This window comes from Gopherus evgoodei, chromosome 6 (assembly GCF_007399415.2).
Source record: "Gopherus evgoodei ecotype Sinaloan lineage chromosome 6, rGopEvg1_v1.p, whole genome shotgun sequence".
Classification (NCBI taxonomy): domain Eukaryota; kingdom Metazoa; phylum Chordata; order Testudines; family Testudinidae; genus Gopherus; species Gopherus evgoodei.
In genome coordinates, this window is record NC_044327.1 from 132,126,263 (window position 1) to 132,149,162 (window position 22,900).

Genomic DNA, 22,900 nt, shown 5'->3' on the forward strand with positions numbered 1-22,900 from the left:
TAGACTGTTCTCTGTGGTACCTGATGACAGAACAAGGAGTAATGGTCTCAAGTTGCAGAGGGGGAGGTTTAGGTTCGACATAAGGAAAAACTTTTTCACTAGGAGGGTGGTGAAGCACTGGAATGGGTTCCCTAGGGAGGTGGTTGAATCTCCTTCCTTAGAGGTTTTTAAGGTCAGGCTTGACAAAGCCCTGGCTGGGATGATTTAGTTGGGAATTGGTCCTGCTTTGATTTTAGAGGCATCTAGAAGACCTCCTGAGGTCTCTTCCAACCCTGATATTCTATGATTCTATGAGAACACTCTGGCAGTTTTATAAATGTGTTCTCCAGCTGAAGTGGAAAGTGAGAGACATCCTCCCTTTTCTTCCTCGTCTCCTGGGGCTGAGAAACAGCGCTACAGAATCTCCAGGTACATTGCCAGGGACTGTTGGTACAGTTTAATATACTCCTTCAATTGGCATGAAGCAAGAGAAGCCATCCACTGAATCAAAGGCTGGGACATGAGGCCATGCAGGGAGAGCCAGGCTTAACTAGCCATTTTTAAGATTAATACCCCTCCCCAACCTCCCAACAGAGTCCTTTTCTTTTTTTTAAAACAACAAGAAGTTCATATTCTGCATGACAAGCCATAGTGGAGCAGGATTATCGGTCAACTTTCTGTAATAGCCACGTGCATTTTCTCAATGCATTTCCTGAATCCAACCCTACATTGATAACTGCTTTTCTTTCTACCCCGTCTAGTTTTTCCCCCTGGTGAAACACATGGACACAAAGCACAGAGTGAGGAGAAGCCAAAAGTTTCCATTTTATGGATCTGCACTGATCATGCTAAGACAGCTGTTTGTGCAACCAAACCCCTCTGTGAATGGGGAATGAAACAAACTCAGCATGGCATTTCCTTACAACTGCAGAAAGCGCCCGTCATGGAGAATGGTTTGTAGATATCATGAAAGTACTTGTAGTGTCATTAATGTTTAAACATAGTCTTCACCTCCCTCCTATCTTCCCCAAACACTGAGCATCTCTCTCACCCACATCCTAAAGGGGTAAACTGGAAGCATGTGTTTATTTCACAGCCCAAAAGGTGGTGTGTGCCTGCAGGGGGTGGAGTGGAGTGGGCTATTAAAATAATGCATTTGGGGCAGGAGGCCGAAAAAAATGTAAACCAGAAGAAATAAAAGCGTTTGCTCCTGCTAACTTGGTGCAATATTCATCACATCAGCAAGTGAGGTCTCTTCTTTAATATGGTGGGGCAGCCTATGAAGATTATTAATCCCAGCATGGAGTGCTCCATCTTGATCTGCATACCAGGACACGCTTGGTATAAGGATAGAGGCTTTGCATGCTGGGACCTGTAGTCTGGCACAGGCCATGCCATTGTAGTTAAATACCAACTAGGTGCAGAGCTCTGGGGCACCAGACCCCTAACAGGCAATGCTCCCAGCTGGGCAAAGTTTGAGCAGCTGTGTTTGATGTGATGAAAACTGTCCCAGAGGATGACTATGATGATGATGTTGGTGTTCGTATGAATACTATACTATGTAGTCCCAGTTTATAAAGTTTTAGTCAGCAGTCTGAAAGCCTCTATTAATACAGCCCTTTAAAGGGACACTGTCAAATAATTTTAGTACAAAATTTGACTTAAAAAAAAATTTGGCCACATTCCCCACTCATTACTCTCAAGAATCAAAAGCCATCTTCTCTCTACACGTATCGTTTTGTGGGAGCTCCTCTTCTGCCTAGTTATTCCCAAAGCTGAGCACCATTTCTGCTGGCATCATAGATGAGGCGGGCACATGATGGCTGATGCTTTGTGCTTCTCTAGAAATGTTTAGGAAAACTTCCACCTCAATAGTTGCCAAGTGATTAAAAAGGGCAAGATGAATAGGGAAATATTCAGTTTCCAAAAGTCTTGGAGGATTTGCAAAGGGCAGTTAGCACTTATAGATGTAAAGTGCTATAAACTACGGCAACTTATCCTCACAATGTCCTGTGAGGTAGGTAAGTATTCTGCCATTTTACAGAGGGGGAAAACACAGTTTGAGTGATTTGCTCAAGGCCACACAAGTGAGTGGTGGAGTGGTGCTCTAGAACCCAGTGCTCTAATCCTGTCTCAAACCACTAGAGTATGCTGCATCTTGCCATACACAGAGTAAAAGCCAACACTGATTCAAGCTATTAAAAGCAGCTGACAGTGTCCTTTTAAAGATTCAGTTGACTGCATCTAACTTTTACACAAGGATTTTAGAATCCAGGAAGGTGAAATTTAAGCATATGTGTTGCATTATGAAGGAATTCCCAAAAGAAGTTTAAAAGGAAAAATGGTTTAGTTCTCCTCAAATATTTTCATCACCAATACCCGAAGCAAGCACTGAAAGCAAGGTTAGTAGTTTTTGTCCCTCCTGACGAAGCAGAAGAATATGCTGTTATGCTTCATGTCAAGGAATTTAATCTGATGGCATAATAAGCGCAGGCCCTACATTCACCTGACTCTTGGGCACCTTTTGCACCAAAAGCTTAAAAGAAATATCAGGAGGCCAATATGGTTCGTAATTCAGGAAATTCACTGGCCTTAAAAACAAACCTGAACTGGCGATGGAGTAAATCTACTGATCTTAGAGACATGTTTCCTGAACACGAACAGCATTGTGCAAACACAACTGTTCCTTCACTTCCAGCACTGCCCTAACACCAGCTAAGGTTGGCTCAGAAGAGGGCAGAGCTGGGGTGACAGCAGTTTCCCTCATGCGTCTCATGATGGGAACCTGCTCAATCCTCTCGCTGCTGGAAATTCCCGATCCTGCTAATATATGGCAACACTAAATGCACAGATATCCAGTGTTGGTAAATCTCTTCAATAGGCTCAAAGTCAAGATAACATGAACCTCTGTGTACTGTAAAAACCATGTGCTTTCTTCAACTTGCTTTTTGGGTTTTGACCTTAAGACTGTATCATTATGATTCTTCCTAGGTATATACATATTTTTTACTTAAATAGACAAGGACTGTGATTTTTGCCAGCAGCTAGGCCTCAAAAATTCCCCTTAAACACTGGAGGCAAAACCCAATAAATACGACTGGACTGAATTCATGGACGTGGTATGTTTACTCCTGGGAGTAAACTGAATGAGGAGTGGCATGGATGGATTGTGGACGGAATTTTATCTGTTTGGTGCTAATCTCAAATGGAAATAACAGTCGGTTACATCAGATCTGTGACATGATAGTCCAAGTAAAGTTTGGTATTAACCCCGAATGAAATTCCACCTACATGTACGGTTTGTGTGTAACTGATTTCTAGGCTATATTGATCCTTGCCGGCAGCACTGCCATAGTCTAGAATACTCCACTCTGTTCCTATTCAGGTACAATTTTGGTTGGCACAAACTGATCAGTTTCAGTGAATGAATTAAAAAATGACCTTTCCCCGGGTTAGAAAGACGACCTTACATCTTAGACTCAGTTGACGGATAGGATTAACTGCAGCCACATCTGATCCTTCTCAATACAGTACATACACTTTACAAATCATACCCAGAGCCTGCCCAGACCCAGGGATCACTGGACCCATTTGCATTAGCTTTCCAGACCAGCCAACTGCCCAGACTCCATCCTGGCACTTGGAGCAGCTCACGTCTGTTAACCATAGCTTAAAATAACTCATCAACCAACCATAAAATGGAGTTTTGGTTTCTCCTGGCTCCATGAACACAAAGAGGTGCACGTCCTACCATAGGAGGAAGCAATGGCTGTTAAGTTTTACAGTTATAGTGGAAAGCACTGATCACAGCCTGCCGTCCTCATTACTGGATGTGGCAGGCGGTGGAGGAGGTGGCTTGGCAGCACATGCAGGTGGGGTTGACTGATTTAGGGGGGATTAGGTCGAGGTCCTCGTCGTCTGGGATCTCATCTAACCGATAACCATCCTTTAGCAGCTGGATGTTCAAGTCTTGGTTGATCTGCTGCAGACAAAGAGACAAACAGTCAAATACTTGAGACTCCCCCCAGCAAATGGTGCAGAATGGGAGGATGTTTCCTGAACACGTGACATATTTGTCCTCCATTCCCAGCTGCCAAACATCCCAGCAGAGAAAAATATCCCACCAGAGTCCCAGCTGCATCCCCAGGTGCCACTCCCTTTCAATTTCCTCTCAACCCAAACAAGAGGCCTGGAACGCTTCCAAACGCCCTCCACCCAATACCACTGAACCAAAGCAGACTTCCTTCCCAGCTGCCAAGAGTTACAATTCCTGGCTCCTTTTATGCTGCTGAAAGCCTCTCGTTTTCCCTGCCTCACCGGGTACTCCTACACTGGAGTGGGAGGTGTGGTTCCCAGCTGGGGCAGACATACACATACTAGCTTTGATCGAGGTAGGGTGCTAAAGATAGCAGTGTAGCCACAGCAGCATGGCTTGGTTAGCTGCCTGAGTACGTTCTCTAGGATCTTGGACAGGATTATACACGGGTGGCTAGTCCATGCTGCCGCCACTACACTGTTATTTTTAGTGGGCTAGCTCGGTGATCAAAGCCAGTGCGGATGTGTCCCCTTGAGCTGGAAATGACTCCAGCAGCTGTAGTGTAGACGCAGGCTATGTCTACACTACGGCTGGATCGATGCTCCGGCAGTTGATGTGCCGGGGGTTGATTTAGCGGGTCTAGTGAAGACTCGCCAAATCGACCACCGATTGCTCTCCGGTCAATCCCAGTACTGCACCCCGAACCAGAAGAGTAAGGAAAGTTGACGGGAGAGTGTCTCCAGCTGACCCAGTGTGGTGCAGACACCGCAGTAAGTTGCCTTAAGCTATGCAGCTGGAGTAGCGTAGCTTAGGTCGACTTACTGTGGTAGTGTAGACATAGCCAGAGTGATAGGTGGCCACGTGAACCTGTCAAGTCTCATGCATTGCTTGAAGAGCTCCTGACTTTCAGACTTCAGAGGTGGGCCCCAGCCCAGGGCAGACTGCCTGGCACTGCATGGCAGGGGCAGGGCGTTCTACACAATGAGAGAGCTGCTAACTGAGGCTGCACAAAGCCATTATTTTTTTTCTTGGAGGAAGGAAATTAAAAAAAAAGGCTGAGAGGGAGGATGGCTGCCAGTGGAAAGAACTCTACCAAGTGCAATTCTGGACCACCTGTTTGCAAGGGGTTTGCTCCCTGTGGTTCATTAGTGCAGAGTTTAATTCTAAAATGTACCATTAAAATTAAGAGTTTCTGAGGGAGCTATCCTCCTAACTCTGCTTTTAATAAAAGTCTCTGTATTAAAAAAAGGGAGGCTTATTGCTCAGAGCTTGCCAAGTATGAACCCAGAGTGAATCCCTGAAGCCAACATGCGTAGGTGGCGAGTTCTGCCGCACCAATACACCACTCTTTAGAAAAGTATGTTTGAGTTTCTCATGCAGCAATAGGGAGCCAATATTTATACTGCACTTTTCACAAATAGTTACATGACCTATGAACAGGGGTTTACTGCAGCCATCACCAAGTGCAGCCCTGTTGTGGGACAAACAGCTCTTCTTTAACAATGCACAAAAGCAATGTATCAGAGGGGTAGCTGTGTTAGTCTGGATCTGTAAAAGCAGCAAAGAGTCCTGTGGCACCTTATAGACTAACAGACGTTTTGGAGCATGAGCTTTCGTGGGTGAATACCCACTTCGTCAGATGCATGTAGTGGAAATTTCCAGGGGCAGGTATATATACGCAGGCAAGCTAGAGATAACGAGGTTAGTTCAATCAGGGAGGACGAGGCCCTGTTCTAGCGGTTGAGGTGTGAAAACCAAAGGAGGAGAAACTGGTTCTGTAGTTGGCAAGCCATTCACAGTCTTTGTTTAATCCTGAGCTGATGGTGTCAAATTTGCAGATGAACTGAAGCTCAAATTTGTCACCATCAGCTCAGGATTAAACAAAGACTGTGAATGGCTTGCCAATTACAAAACCAGTTTCTCCTCTTTTGGTTTTCACACCTCAACCACTAGAACAGGGCCTCATCCTCCCTGCTTGAACTAACCTCATTATCTCTAGCTTGCCTGCATATATATACCTGCCCCTGGAAATTTCTACTACATGCATCTGATGAAGGGGGTATTCACCCACGAAAGCTCATGCTCCAAAACGTCTGTTAGTCTATAAGGTGCCACAGGATTCTTTGCTGCAAAAGCAATGTATTGCAACTTAGACCAGCAAGTGAAGAATATCATATCGAATTGAAACTTCAGGAGATATCTGCAGTAAGGAGAGCTGGAATTGGGCCAGGACACCAGGACTGAATCCTCACCCCTTTGAAAAAAGAGTGCTGTGAGACCTTTAATGGTCACATGTGATCAAGACTTCTGTTTTACATCTCAGATCTTGAGTACGCAGGGAAATTGATCGAAACAGCTCCCAATGTGGACACGCTGATTCCGAACCAAGAGTGTCCACATGATTCCAGAACAGCTATAGTGCTTTAAATTCACACCCTACCTTATTCCAGAGTAACTTCCCTGTGTAGACAAGACCTTGTTAAAACAAAATGAACCTCCAGAAGCACAGCACCTCACACCAAGCAGGGGCATTGTGTTAGCATTGATCCAGAAGGAAGAGCTGCTGAAATCATCACCACTACCCATGGTCCATAGGTGTTCCTCTGAGGTCTCCGATTCAAATACTGATCTGGCCTGACCTTGCTTAGCCGACCAGATCTGATGGCATGACTGTAACAGCGTGCTTTGTTTGGGGACCTCTATACATTCCAGATTTCTTGACTTGACCCTGGCTCCCAGCTGTCTCCTGGAGGTTTGATTTTGGTTTGGCCAAAGAAGGGATTGAAGGAGAAGCAGTTTCCAGTGGCCTCCATGTGAAAATGGGCCGCCCAACAGCTTAAGCTTAATTTGATTAGTTGGTTATGCAAATATGGACCAGTGGCTGAGCAACTGATTCACTACAGATGTTTGAAATGTACTAGGAAACAAGGTTGAAGAATCAACAATACTGAACTCTCAGTTTTTTCCCAAAGGAAGAGACAGCAAGAACTTCTATACAAGTCTTCTTGGACCTTCCCTTGCCCCAGTTTTGATCACAAAGCGACCCTGATATTCATAGCACGTGTCAACGTTTTTTATATATAGACAGCTCTGACCAACCACTACTGTAGCATCCCAGGGACTCCTGCACTTGTACATGTCAGGTGGATGGTTATCAAGTCTGCCATGGCCTCCAATATAGCACATTCGCATCTGTTGTGCCAAGGCAACATATAATGGAGGTTTGCCAGCACGGAATGCAAATTCTGACAGCTATGGGATAAAATTTCAGCAGTGCTAAGATCACATGTGAGGACATCCCGTGGGGAAAATTATGCTTATCTCAAATGGATGAGTGGAGAAAGCCAGAGAGCTCAGCTAGGGGAGAAGCACCTGCCATCTTTAAAAAAAAAAAAAGAATCTTGGAATAAAGTGCTGCTGCTAAATTCTTTGCCCAGCTCAATTTTGGAGTTTCTTGCTTCAATAATTAGCCTCTATGGCAAGGCAGGCAGAAGAGATTGTAACTCACCTCAGCTGAAGAATATCCTGAAGAGGAATATCTGGACATGTCAAAGTCGTCATCGCTGTGGGGAAGAAAAGATACAGCAAAGGGAAGGAAACAGTTAAAGAGACTTGTTCTCTTGCTAGCGTCTTGCCTCTCTATATTTTGTCCTTATCGTGAATCTCAACTCCACGCACAGGGAAGTTTAGATAGGTATGTAGCAGCTTTCATCAACACATCTCAAAGCACTCCACCTGCCCCCGTTTTAAAAAGTCTGAAACTGAATAGTTGCATATCCATTTCACATCTATGGAGACAGGCAGACAGATTAAGAGACTTATCCAAGGTTATAGTAAGTCGGTAGAAGAACAAGTATGAGTGGTGCAAGCAGGAGCCTGGGAGCTCAGGACTCCTGAGTTTCAACACTACACTCCTTGCAAGACACAATGCAATATCCTGATATACAATCGTACAGTTAATTAACACTTTGCATACCTGTCCGTATCCAGTGCTACCAGTGGCTTTTCATCTGGGCTCTGATCTAGTGATGAATAGCCTTTATTGGGAACAACCAGCCTGAAAGAAGTAAAATTTTCCATTAAGCACAAAATTAAACTCAGAACCATTTAACACTTGAGACGGAGTCATAACATAGCCAGATCATCGGAGAATCCGTTCTTTCGCATTCTACAGAAAGTCATTTTCTTTGAACAATCCTGTCTTGTTCATGAAGTTGCTTAGGTTGAGAGTGTTAGAAAAAAATATTTTATATGCCAGGAATTCATGTTTTACAATGAAATGGAACCAAGTTTTATCTCTGGTTAACTGTCAGGCCAGTTTTCGCAGACGAATGAGCTAGCCATGTCTTGGAAGTGCACTCCTCCCTCACAGAAGGATACAGCTGGTACTTTCTAGCATTTCATCTGGTGGACGTGTTCCGCTAGAATTGCTTGTGATGGATGAATGCTTTTTGGTAGTAGTAAAGGGATTACATTAGCCAATAAGCAAATATAATGAGGAGACTTCAGGAGGCAGTGGCTGTGAGTACCTCTAATTTTCAAAATGGGTGAATCTCTGGCTTTATGGAATTTAGCTCTTGCCCACCCTGAAATGGAGATGTTTACATGAGGAAATCATTAGCTAAAACCCAAGAGATTTACCAGGCCACTCATAGTACTAAATCTGCCAGGGGTTTAAGAGTTCTTATATTAACATTCAAAAACCGTCCTAGGACAATAATCCAATACTGGCCAACAGTTTGGCAAGACATACATTATGGACTCTTGGGGGGGGTGGGGAATGGGTTTTAAGGCTTGCTCTGAAGGAGAGAGGTTTCTGATGGATAAGTGGAAGGCTGCTCCAAATGCTGAGGGAAGAGCAAAAGGAGTAAAGATGGGGGGAGGGATAGCTCAGTGGTTTGAGCATTGGCCTGCTAAACCCAGGGTTATGAATTCAATCCTTGAGGGGGCCCTTTGGGGATTTAGTTGGGGATTGGCCCTGCTTTGAGCAGGGGGTTGGACTAATGACCTTCTGAGGTCCCTTCCAACCCTAATAATCCATGATTCTATGAACTGGAATAAGGAGATACCTAGAAACTGCTCCTTTTCACAGTGATTTTTCTTAAAACTGTTTCTTTTAGCATAATAATTAAATTGATACCAGGGAGATGAATGTAGTGTAAGAACCCCAATGGACTAGAATATTTTATAGTTAGTTATTTTATAGTAGCTTTTGGAATCATCAGATGTCGCATGAAGACTGAATACAAGTTAATATTGTTAATCAATATGAGATTTAAATAACAGAACATAGATTCAGGATCTTCCTGAAAAGAAAGCTGGTTAATTTCCTTGGAAACCTACTGCATACAACACACAACCCACCCCTCTTCTGCACAACTCAACTGCAAAAACCTCTGCGGGAAGGAACCAGACGCAGACAGCTTGTGTGTTCAGGAAAGCGCCCCGCCGTGAGGCGTGGCAACCTTTTTATTCTTTCAGTTACAGCATCATGCATAGCTTACAGCCTTGTTTACTTGTTTCGCATTGGTGGAGGACTCTCTCTTCCCCTTTTCCCCTCACCCATTGCATGTGGGCAGAGCGTGCGGTATTTTCCTAATCTTGTGATAATATGGAGTCAGCATTCTGAGACAAATCAGCATTCTGTGGCAAAGGCAAAAGGGGGTTTTGCAGGGGGCGGTTTCTGGTGGTTTGCCAGCCAGGACCGATCCCTACATCTCCACCTTTTGTTTTTAAAAGGAAAAGGCAGGCTTTTGTTTGGACCATGGGCACCCTTGGGTGCACAATGAAATTAAGGAGGGAATGCACTGAATGCCACAGCAGGTGAGCACGAGGAATAAGAGGCAGAGTCCTCCGTAGGTTATTAGCTGATGTAGCCAACCCCATCCCGGCAGCCAGCTAGATAGCCAGTTCCACCAGGATGAAAAGGGGTCACTGTCAATTTGAATCTGAGCAGTAAGATTCTTAATAATGGCTAATTGATTGTCAATAGCATAAAAATGATCAGAAATATTAAAGCAACACATATTATTAACTTTTTCACAACCATAATAATGCAGAAGCAAAAGATAATCAATAGCAGCTCTATTTTGCAAAAATCCATGACGTAACTGCATTTGTTCCTCATTAAGCAATGCCACTGCAATAGACGTGGCATTAAGAGCTTTAACCGCTAAGCAAGCTAACCAATTAAAATTTTTACTATTACTAATTATTAAGCCAGGTATGTCAACCAAGGAGGTGGCCAAGGCATTATACATAACATCACACAAAATTTAGCATTTAGGCAAGCAATAAGGGCAAGTAAAAAATTCTCCGGGGACTTCTCCTTATCTTGTTGCTTTAGCAGGTGGTCAGCCTGTTGGGAGAGAGACTTCATCTGCCCCCATGTCACTGGAGCATTGGGAGGACCGCGGTATCGCTCTTGAGACAAAGTCACTGTTGTAGTTATTAACGGGTTAAAATCAGGAATGGGATCGCTAAGGCTCTGGTGCCACGCCATGCTGTGGGTTGCAAGTGGGGTCCTCCTTCCACGGACGTATGTAACGAGCTGGAACCCACACCGGTCCTTGTGGTGTGCTGACGGCCGCGTATCCCCGCCCCCAGGTTATCAAAGGAACTGGGGCACTCCACGTAGTGCCGGGGAGCTGCCGATACGTCACTTTTGGGGCGGGGAGTTCCTCCTTGCACCTAAAATGTTTTTGTAAGCGGGAAACATAATGGGTACCATCAAAAACAAGATTTAAATGATTGATTGTATATAAGACGTGTGCTAGATTTAAATGATTGATTGTATATAAGACGTGTGCTAACCACTCCTCCTTGTCTGGCAAGGTGGGCGGAATTCCCTCTTTTGTTTTTTGTTGGAGGAGAGCTGTTTTTAAGGTGCGGTTGGCACGCTCCACAATGGCCTGGCCCTGTGAGTTGTAGGGGATGCCAAAGGTGTGCACAACGCCCCAACGGGAGCAAAATGCAGCAAATTGTTGAGAGCAGTATGCAGGCCCATTATCTGTTTTGAGCTTGGCTGGGATGCCCATAACAGAAAAGCAACGAACAAAGTGATTGATAACGTGTCGAACACGTTGTCCTTTATGGGGTGTGGCCCAAAGGTAACCTGAGTAAGTGTTAACAGTAACATGAAGAAAACTCCAAGGGGAAAAAGGGGGAAAACGTGTAACATCCATTTGCCAAAGTTGATTGGCACCGAGGCCACGGGGGTTAACGCCAGTGGGAGGGTAGGAATGAAGGGAGGAACACTGCGGGCATTGTTGGACAACAGCCTTAGCTTCGTCCAATGGGATGGAGAATTGGTGCGCAAGCGCTTTAGCATTTTGATGATGAAAGGCGTGGCTGGAGGTAGGGGAGTGAACCCAGGAAATGCGCACTTGTGCATCAGCATAAGTGTTGCCTTCAGATAACATTCCGGGGAGGGGAAGGTGGCTACGAATATGTGCAATGAAGAAGGGATGGGTCCGGGCACGTAACAATTGCTGGAGGGTAAGGAAAAGGGCAAGGAGTGACCGCTCCATGAGTGGAGTAACATAACTGCCGGCTATAGCAGTGCCAACATTTGCAACATAAAGACTGTCTGTAATAACATTAAGTGGAATATTGGGGAAGTGAGAAAAAGCTAAGCAGAGAGCAGCAAGTTTTGCTTGCTGAGGGCTGGTTTGGGGAGTAGTAAATTTTGAATGCCATTGTGCGTTAGAACGCCAGGAAACCACACCGCGGGTGGGGCTGCCATCAGTAAAAACTGTAAGTGCATTAATTATGGGGGTTTGCTGGCAAAAATTACAAAATACAGTGGGAATGTGACAAATGGCATGCAGGCGAGGATCTTTCTCAATATGATAGGACAGGGAGCCCACAAAGCCTGCCAGGGCTAATTGAAGGGCATCCGGGAAGGCAAGGGCTGATTCGGTCTTTGGGTAGCGCTTCTTTACCTGTGAGAAAAGAAACTTAACACATTTCATTAGTGCCTGGCAGTGTTTTGCAAATCTCATAGCTGCTTGGGCACATTCAAGCCCCACCCCCCTTTCCTTGGTTATCAGCCAAGTTTTAGCTGTGAGCAGTGTCCTTGAATGGAGACAGTGTCTTATCTACAGTCTCCTAGCTTCTTTTTTCTTTTTAGTTAACTCATTCTGTTCTTTTTTTTTTTTTGTTTTCCCTTTTTGGCTTCCTTTAACCTGCAAAGGAAACTTTTACTTTTTACTTATACACCTTTTCCCAGCAACGAACACGTAAACATTGCCATTATACAGTACATTAGTGTTATTATTTAATATATGTCACACATACTTTTTTACTAAAATAACCTTATTACAGAACTTTGGAGCAACGAGCTAGAACAAGCACACCCACTTTGAGGAGTTCATTGAATTCAACCTCTAGTCCAATGGCTTTCCACCATCCCCAGCCCTCTGGCTAGAAATTTGAGGCAGCCAGAAAGATTCCATGTACAATATGGGGAGTGGGTTAACTTTTCATGTCTTTGCTTTTAAAGACCGTTGGCATGCAAATTATAACAACAATTTCTGTTTCTTACTTAAGCAAATGCATTAGACTTTAGTGTATTACATTTTTTTGATTTATCCAAACACCTTGTATTTTAAAGGGGAATAAAACAAGTATCTGCATTTAACCCTTTTATTTAATTTTAACTAGACTATCCTATGAAAATATTAAACACAACAATTTTGGCCACGAGACAAACACCACAAGACAGGACATAGAACACAAAACATAATTCCTGTTGTGCCAGTAAATGCATGATACGTTGAATGCTGTTCAGCTGGCATTAGTTTTTTTTTGATTATCTGAAAGACAAAAAACAGAGGTCTACCCACCCCTTCTGGGTAGACAATCATCGCTTGAAATATACAAATACCCTTGTTGACTTCAGGCAAGAACAGAGGAATTACCCCATATTTTCTTATATTTGTTTCATAAGCAGCCTAGGTTTTCAATTACATAACACTGTATACATTCTTCAGCTAATTTAACTAAATTATTCATAGCCAAACCAAATAATAGCAATTTAATAATTTTTTTGCCTAAATTTATTTACAAACATTTCGCAGACACCAAGAGCCCTTTTCTTTAGCATATTTACAAAGTTCAACTGCTGTTTCCTCCAGCAACTACAGAGTTAACTTCTTACTCTCCCTTAAATTACTTGCTTGTCTCCCAACAGCCACTTTTATCAACTTAAATCACCATGCCAAGTAAGTCCTGGGTATTTGAAATCCCCATGCTTACACTTACTGACTTTTTTCTTCCACTACACCCGTAAAGTTTTTCAACCTGCTTTTCAATTTCTCTCTCTGTTGCCTGCCTGCCTGGGCCCGATCCTGCTTTTTTTGCTGAACCGTCCCTTCCATGGGCACCAACTTGTTCCACTACTAGTTTAGCTAGGAGGGTGGGCTTTTTAACTAGCCCCCACCCCTCCTGGTCTTTTTTCTTAAACCTTCTTACTCACAAGACTACCCGAGTTCTCCTTCATGAGGCTTGCCACCTGAACAAAAATCCAAACCCCTTTAGAGAGTTTACCTAGAGACCCACCCATCTGTCTGCTGACACTTAAACAGAAAAAAGAAATTACACAGAGCGCAGAGGGAATTACAGTCTAAGTCAGACTTTCCCACTTCTATACACTGTCCGCTACAGGGGACGGGACAGAAGGATCTCAATTCAACCTCAGAGCTTCCTCGCACTCTTGGCTTCCACTCCAAGGAATTACGAACGAGAGGTTCAGTTCCGCCCACACTCCTAACGCCCAAATGTATACAGAGCAGAAAAACAACAGTAACCGGTTAAACAGAACAGAACCAGAACCAAATAGCATTTCCTTATCCTATTAAGGCATACTTTTACTTATGCAATTCTTAACATATAGCACCAACAGTACCAAGCAAGGCAAACACAAAATAACAAGGGTAAAACAAATAGATGGTGTAAATTCTGCAGTGCTCCCCCCTTCTAAATTGCTCACCAAGCTGTGACAAATTTCTGTTACCAATCTATCCCTCGTGTCAGGTGATCAGGCTGACACTACAGGATCGCTGGGGGAAGATAAAGAAAATACACCATATAACTGAATTTTGAAGCTTCATTAATAAAATAATAAAACAACAATGGAGAGTGTTGGGAACGCTCCCACATCACTCAGGAAAATATTAATGCCCCAAGCCCGAAGCTTTTTTCATACTTACACAGGTACGTCCAGACTGGCCACTTCTGTGTGTAATGTTCAGAGGAGGGGGAGAGGTGGAAGGGAGATTATCCTGTATACAGCTTGTCCAGAATTTCCAACATGCTTCTGCTCTTGGGAGGGCTGTTCTTTTACACCCTGGAATCTCCTGCGGCGTCTTTTTCAGAGATTCCAGTCCAGGTCGGCTGCCTGTGGCTTCCGACTCCAGGGTCACAAAGGCACACTGTTGGGTCTTACTGGACAGTTAAGCTTTGCAAACGTAATTTCAGTTCTGTAACTTGTATTTCCTTTGCTTCGCCTCTGTCTATATTTTTCCTTCACAGCCAGCTGGGGCCGAAAGCAGCCTGTACCGCGCTTGGAACTGGAGGGGGCAAAAGGGAGGGGGCGACGACAGCAAGGACTCAGAGAGGGCTAGACTAGGGGCTGTCGCCCTGGGTGCAGGACTTGGGGTTTCAACCTCCGTGACATATGAGGGAGGTGGGGTAGGGGTGGGAGAGGCAAGCGGGGGCGCCTCCTTTCACAAACGCCCGATTGCCTCTGCACAATGTTGCCACAGCAAGATGTGTTGGATGGGAGCTCGTGGCTCCCTTAGGAGCCGTTCGCCCACATTTTGCCAGTCAGAAACCTCGAGAGATCCTTTCTCGGGGTACCAAGGGCACTTAACCTCTATAACATGGAGCAAATCCTCCACATGTTGCTGTGATGCTGTTATGCGACCAGTTACCTTGAGTAACTTAACCAGCTCTTTCACATGAGCCTTCTGTTGCACGGACAAGTCCCCCCCCATACTCACGAGGGAGTGCGCAAAGACGCACTGAGGTGCACCACGGCTCGACCGGCCGGTGGGTACGGAGGGCTGGAATCACGTCGGGGTCACCAGATGCGGGAAGGAACCAGACGCAGACAGCTTGTGTGTTCAGGAAAGCGCCCCGCCGTGAGGCGTGGCAACCTTTTTATTCTTTCAGTTACAGCATCATGCATAGCTTACAGCCTTGTTTACTTGTTTCGCATTGGTGGAGGACTCTCTCTTCCCCTTTTCCCCTCACCCATTGCATGTGGGCAGAGCGTGCGGTATTTTCCTAATCTTGTGATAATATGGAGTCAGCATTCTGAGACAAATCAGCATTCTGTGGCAAAGGCAAAAGGGGGTTTTGCAGGGGGCGGTTTCTGGTGGTTTGCCAGCCAGGACCGATCCCTACAAACCTCGGCTTTCATTTAAAAAACAGGGCATTTCTAGCCAAGCAATTGAAGAGGAAATCTTAAAAAACACTGATCAAATTAAACTAATGGAGCAATAGCAATGTATGCAGAGGGCAGAAACAGTAATAGAGATGTGAGCTGTTCTGCTTCTTTTCGGTGGTGAAACTCAGCGTTTCCTCAAGGGTGTATAAATGAAGAAAGGTAGGCTTTTAACTACACATGGTGCAACTGTTGGATGGGGCCCAAGATTAGTTCAATTTTCCTGAAATTTCCAGCTTTCAAGAGTTTGAGAGGTGCAGGGTTAATTCAAGTGTAAAGATGATAGTTAATTCCACCAGTGCAAAAAGCCCTAGCTGCAAACCTTCCAGCTTCCCTCCAGGCCAAATTTTACAAAGCATGTATGGCATTGGGAATACAAATGTCTGCCATGTACTGAAGATTGATAAAGGCAGGGAAGAGTAAAATACACTCAAGTTTCTATCAAAGCGTGCATGTGGAATCCCACACTGATTGTATTATTCATTTTCTTACTGAATTCATTAAGAACCCCCATTCAAAAAAATTACTTAAAAGTTGCTGCAGATTTTCCAATCTGCCGCACCAGTGAGCTGCAGAAAACAAGGGACCTGGCCCTGCCGCAGAATTTAGGTCCTGTTTCCATAGCATACAAGAAGCCTTTCTACTCCTGAAACAAAATGTTGGAGGTAGAAGAAGCGATGATGCTTAAGGTCAGTAACTGATCCTACAATCAACTAGAGAGTCTAACTGAGCCTCAGGAAGGAGCAGAGAGAGAAGAAAGCCATGCAAAACAGGAGGAAGAGTGTGGAAGATGGTCCAACTGAGGCAAAGGAATGAACAATATTGACAGAAAGAGGAGAACTGGACAGTGCAGGAGACTGTTTACTGGACACGAAGTTTCAAAGAAATCACTTTAAGTTGTTACCATGTGATGGTTTGTTGGGCTAGGTTAAGCAAGCTGGTATTTTCAGTCCAGTCCTTAGTGGACTGAAGCTTGCCACAGGGAAAACCAACCACCACTCAGCACCCTTGCCAAGTCTCAGAGAGGCAAAGGCCTGACAAGACTCAATTACTCTTTCGCCCACAAAAAAGGGCTGAGACATGGTGGTGAGGTGAGATCAAATGTTTATAACATTCTTAAGAAAAATAAGAAACCCAGAGGGGTGAAAAGTAATAATGTGGATAAAGCAAAAGAGAAAAAAAATGACTAGGTCAGGAGCAGGAGATTTGATAAAAGGGGAAAAAAATGACACCAGTCAGCAGAAAGCAACATAATCTTTTTCAGTGTTTTCACTCCGCTGAGACTAAAGCAAGTTCACAGCAGAATTGTTAGACGGAATTGTTAGACACTTGCTACGGAGCAATGGCTGCAGTAAGATCATAACAAACATGACAGTGTAATTTTTAGCGAAAATAAGCTACTTTAACCATTTCATAGGCATTTTATGTTCTTAGGGCTTGAGTCATCAGGGTGAGATGTGGGGGAGTGGCTCCCTGGTGGGGCTGCTGAACTTGGGGCTTTGTTCCTCAAGATCCCACAGAGTGAAGTAAGGGGAGCAGTGTGCGAGATGCAGACTAGCCAGACTGGAGGACACTGCGCCAGATGTCTGAGAGGGATACAGTTTTCCTAGAACAGCTTCCAAAGCGTTTGTCAGTAGCTGGCCCCAAACAGCTGCTCTCCCTCTCAATGTGAAGCTTTTTTGCACACTGAAGCAACCACCCACCCTGACAACATGAGTCACTAATACTACATATAGGTCCCTATGTCTGCCACCTCCCACATCCAACCTTCCTCACTTCCAGTTTAAATCCTGACTACAACGCTCCATATTTTCACTGTGTTTTTTTAAAATTTGGCAAGCAACAGGGCTACCGTCATATCCCTTGGGAAGCTAATCCACAGTCTAATATTTCAAAGTAGCAGTTTTTCCTGATATCCAGCTTTGACTTGGGAAATGCTCAGATACTATGATGAAGGGTGTATATGGACAACCCCAGTTAACTTTTCCTACATTCCATTCCACTCTAGTTACATCTGCTGCATCTCTTGCTAGCAACGAAGGGCTCTGGGACTTCTCTACAGTTTTGAACTTCCAAACATAAACTAGAAACAATGTGATATGTTCTGCAGCCATCAAAGTTACTTACAAACAAAACTTGACGGAACTCGGGCATGGTTTATGATTCATCAAAGAATCTCTCCTCAGGTGGATGTGTAGCACAGAGAGAGGATCTAACCTACAGTTTCCGTTCTATTCAGTATACGGTGAACTAGACAACGTTCTCATCGGCCAATAAGCACTTAGATTTCACCAACATGCTGAAGCTGTCTTCACTTCGACACTGAAGATTGGCTATGTGTAAATGCCACCCTTGTGATGGTTCTCAAACTGTTTCCCTCACTGATCCTCAATGACTGTACCCCTCCCTGATACGCAGTGGAGTTCCAACTCACTAATGCTCACTGAGTGAGGTTCACCTGTCCTGGACCGTGGACCGACAAAACAAATAGGATCCACCAAAACATACAACCATGAACTTTTATTTTTCAGTTGACTAGTACCTGCAACACAAACTAAATATTGTCAGTTATCTGTGAGCGTGAGCAGCCCTGAGAAAGTTTGGTCATGCTGTTTAGAGCCCAGAGGAAATATATGGCAAAATACATACAGACGGGCCATTCATAGGCCTTTGCTAAGTCAACCGGTATTTGGAAGCATTTGAATTAAAAAAGAGCACCAGAATGACTGGGCTAAAACCAGCCAAGTCAGAGATAAGCTCTAAATCAGGGTGGTGTTCTTTTGAAGCAGTACTGTGCAATCTCCTATTCACAGGATTACACGGTGTTTCGGATTACCAGGAATGCCGCAGTCGATCAGACTGAACCTCGGGTTTAATTCTGCTTTCACTAAAGATCAGTCAGTCTGCCAAGGTACCCCAGCAGCTCTCCTGGCTGTTCCTTGACTCCGACTCCACCCCTCCCCAATGCCAGACCCCGAGAGAGCCATCATGACTGTTGTATGGAGTCAGCTTGGCATTATGACAGTCCCAGTCCCCAGGGATGGTGATGCACTGCAGACATACTTGAACACTACGAAATCCTCTACCTTGTTCGAGCCATCACATTGTTCTTCTTGGGCTGCTGATTAACTGGGCTTCCCATGTTGCCGTTCTTCAGGGACCCCTTACGAGCTAACTCCCGCTGCTTCTCTGTATGAGGAATACAAAGGGGAAAACAGAGTTAGTCATGTTAATTTCCTGGCTACCATGCAGCCGCTGACACTGAATTCTGAGCTGGTGAAATGTGTGGCAAAGATTAGAAGCCAGAGAGAGGGAAGTTCTTGATCTCCAAAGCAGGGAGGGCTCAAGGAAAGTGCCAGCTCTGTCCCTATTCCACCCCACTCTATAAAATGCCTCATCCCTTACTCTGGTGTTGGGGTGGGGGAAGGGGCAGCTAGCCCATGAAAGCTTTGACTCTGTTGGGACTGCCAGGAAGGGGTCCAAGTCAGCACTCTCAGAGGCTGAAAGTGGCAAAGAATCTGCCACCAACATAGGATGTTGTGCTGGTTTTAGTGCTCGGTCTAATCTAGTTTTTGACCACTTTCCTGGGAGACACTTCCACAACCTAATTGTTTCCACCACCTGAAGGATTATTACTTCCCAAGTTCCTTTCAGTTCTAGTCTGTTTATTATCTGGCCTCAGGGGTGTGGTCACATTCTTCCCACACAGAATCTCACTGTTCTTTTCTGTCCTTACCCTTCATTCTCTAGATAATTTTATAGATGTCGATCCTTTGAGCGTTTTGCATGATTTTCAAACAGTACTTTAGTTTGCTCCAGGTTCAAGTGACCATTGAGATGGAACCTTAAAAATGTCACAGCCTGAGGATTTTTTGGAATTAAAAGTGGGGATCAAAATAAGCTTTAATTAGAGAGAGACTATGACCTCTCCCTAATAAACTGCTCACCTACAGAGCTAGGATTAGAATCCAGCTCCACAAACTCGCCTCCTTGCAGAAGGAGTGTTAGCTAGGTCCCTAAGACGGTCTTTGCATTATTTCTATGGCAGTAGTGACAAGAGACTCCAGTACGGATGGAAGCCCATTATACCAGCTGCTGTACAGCCATACAGGAAGACATGATCTCAGCCCAAACAAGCCAGCCATCTACTATTAGACAAAGGGCAACAAGTGGGTGAAATGTGGGAAAGACACTGAAGATAACAGTAGAGGAAAGAAGAGTTCCGCTTTCAGTAACAGAAGAACCGTATGTTCGAACAGGGAATCAGTCAACAGAGGCATTCAGATACAACGTCGATGGGCTCTGAAACTATACAGAATAGAACATACACAAACTGTGCACAATTTTTACCCCACTGATGTCAATGGTGACTAAACTCCCATTGACATCTGTAGAAATAGGTTTGGGCCCATAATTCTCACGGGTATGTGCTAGAGGGAGGCAGACATTGGACAGAAGTGAACCTTTCAAATCAGGGTCATTTTTCATGATGCCGTAACCGGGGCTGGTGCAAGGATGTTTCGCACCCTAGGCGAAACTTCCACCTCGCACGCCCCACCCCAAACCCCCGCCCTGAGGCGCCCCCCAGGGCGGCAGCTCCCCCCCTCCGCCTTGAGGTGCTCCCCGCCTCTGTCCTGAGGCACCCCCCTTGCGGCAGCTCCCCACCCCCCACTCTGAGGCCCGCCCCAGCTCACCCCTGCTCCGCGCACGAGCTCGAGCACCCTGAGCATGCCGTGGCTGCTTCACTTCTCCTGCCTCCCAGGCTTGCGCGCCAATCAGCTTAGGCGGAAGAAGTGAAGCAGCCATGGCGTACTCGAGGAGACGGTGGGGCAGGGGTGAACTGGGGCGGGGAGTTCCCCTGCGTGCCACCTCCCCGCCCCCTTACTTGCTGCAGGCGATCCTCCCCGCACTCCCCTGCTCCAGCTCCCTCCGCCTAAATGCCAGCGGTGACCAGGGCGGCCGAAGATCCGGCCGCCGCAGTCACAACTGAAGAAAATGGCACCCTCCAAATCCCAGTGCCCTAAGTAAATGCCTAGGTTGCCTAAATGGTTGCACCGGCCCTGGTCGTAACTCAAACATGGATTGGTCATTTCCTCTTCAGACATCTGGTATATCTCAGGTCAAATTAATTTTCCTTACCAAAGACATATGGGGATACAACAGGGCATTATGGTGGAAACTGGCTGCAACCTTTACTGCAAAAAGGCAACTGCCTCTCTGTAATGTAACAGAGGCCTCTGGTTGTGCATACAAATATACAGACAATACCACCCCTGGAAAAGTAATGGCAGCTCAAAGGGGTTTCATAATTCATAAAAGGCACCTGACTCCACATAGCTTCCGAATGCGAACAGGGAATGACAGTGCTTGAATAACCATAGCAGTGAAGCCATGGTGGCACGGGCGGGACACTGGGTATGTAATTGAATGGCTAGCCTATGCTCCTGCAACTTCACTTCTCTGGTTGGTTGGGCTAGCTAGATTACCGCTAGCTCGGGTATGTCTACATTTGCTGCAGTCGCACCTCTGAGTTCAGTGTAGACAGACGCACAAATGCATAGTTACAAAAAGCTGTTAAAGCACCAATTAAAATTAAATTACTCACCTTGGATAGTTTTGATCAGAACCACCGATGTGGCCACCAAACGAAGCAGCAGCCACAAGAAGGAGCAAGATGAAATAAGTGACCTAAAACTAAACCAGTTCAGGAAATGGCATCATCCTGTGAAGTTTGTCAAATGGTGACTCCATTGTCCCGGACTGGTGCGAATTCCAAAGCCATAGGCCCTCTATTGAACAAATTCTGCTAGCAGCCCAGTAGAGTTCAGTACCATGAACCATCAGCCAATGCAATTTTAATAGCCACAATTGTGTATAAAGGTAAAAGAATATTACTCTGAAAACCATGGTCCTAGACCATCCAGTCCATTAGCACAAGTATTCTCTAAAACACTGTGGTGCTGCTGATAGTCACACTTCCTAAAAGCAACCATCACCACCAGAAATCTTGTTCTATGCTAGAGTACACTATTTTCTGAAGCTGTTCAGCCTCGGGCAGACACAGCCATCAAAATGTCATCCTGAAAGGATGTTTAAATTCAGTTTAAGAAGCAATGGGAACAGGCCCTACAGAATGGAAATGCTGAGGCAAGCTAAGGGAGATAGGACACTCTTGAAGTTAAGGAACTGGGCTTGGTAGATGGAGAATGGGCTCTATCTCCAGCCCTAACGGTGACTTCCTCTGTGACCTCAGGCAGATCAATCACTCTGTCTCAGTTCCCATCTGTGAGACAGGCAGTCACGTTTTGCCTTATCTCAAAGGCTGGGGAGAAGATGGATTAATTAACGTTTGTGCTCAGTCACTGCAGTGACGAATGCCATATCAAAGGCTGCAGCTAACCTTAACTGCAGCTGTCACTGTGTGTTCCAGCTACACTACCACTTCTACACAGCCAACCTTCACCCAGGTGTGTCAGGGTTGAGACTAGACTAGGGGACGTGTTGAACAATGCACAATAGCACAACACAACAGTCTAAGATAGAAAGAAAAGAACAGAATAATCAGCAAACTGCATGGTGAATTCTGGTAGGCACAGGACGATTACCCACGGTTGAATCTGGCCAGCAGACAAAAAGGCAACTCTTCTAAAGAGCCACAAAACCTCCAGTCACCAGTAAGGACGTTTTGTGTTTCATCCAAGAGTTGGCAGCTTCTGTATTAATATCAGAGGAGGCAGTGGCTTTAGCAGTATCAGTGGGAAGAGTTCGACTTACTGAGCTCCCTTGTTACTTGCTTGAGTTTACCCTCCAAGGGCTCATCCAGATTGCTTCTGCTTAGTTTGTGAAATCTAATGGGATTGTAGCAAAAGATGGCATGGGCTCTCCCTCCCACCCCATCCAGGATTGATCACACTGCACGGAGCATTCCCAGGACATGCAATGAACTTCTCAGGATGCAAAGCAACTTGATGGAAAATCGATCAGAGCTCACAAGGAGCCCAGGCCATCAAAACTGCCAAGTGTTGAACAACTCAAGTGTTAGAAAACTTGGGAATTTAAGTTAATGGGAGTTCCTGATTATGTTCAGTGAGGCAAGAAGAAATCCCAAAGAAATGGGATTTCAAGAAATTTCAAAGGCGCAAAGGAGGAAACATAATAACGAATTACAGAAACCTATTTCCAATCTTTTATGTCGGTGTTTTTGCTGTTAAAAAAAATAGTAAAAAGCTTATGCCGCAGAAACCCAAGAGAAGCTGCAGGGCTGGGGAAGACAAGAAAACACTGGGCTGTTCTTCAGCTTTTTCTGAGATATCACAAACAATTTACAATAAGGACAGAATAACAATGAAATCCCACCTAAACAATGGCTACCTTGGAAGCCATTACCTAGTGTTTGAAAGGAGTCATTTAAATTCTACTTCACTTAGCTGTCATCA

The 22,900-nt window shown here is 45.0% G+C and overlaps 1 protein-coding gene across 3 annotated transcripts in view; it reads right to left on the reverse strand.

Annotated features, from left to right (window-relative positions):
* Positions 1 to 224: 224 nt before the first annotated feature.
* Positions 225 to 22,900, reverse strand: part of FAM219A (family with sequence similarity 219 member A) — a 156,213-nt gene continuing 133,537 nt past the window's right edge. For 2 of the 3 annotated variants that reach the window (XM_030565817.1, XM_030565815.1), the window contains exons 3-6: positions 18,551 to 18,653; positions 7,992 to 8,072; positions 7,524 to 7,578; positions 225 to 3,961 (exon numbers count right to left, since the gene is read on the reverse strand). In XM_030565817.1, the coding sequence (XP_030421677.1) occupies positions 3,803 to 3,961; positions 7,524 to 7,578; positions 7,992 to 8,072; positions 18,551 to 18,653 (398 nt within the window). In that variant the 3' untranslated portion in view covers positions 225 to 3,802. The remainder of the gene's footprint in view (positions 3,962 to 7,523; positions 7,579 to 7,991; positions 8,073 to 18,550; positions 18,654 to 22,900) is intronic. The other variant, XM_030565816.1, reaches the window with a different exon arrangement.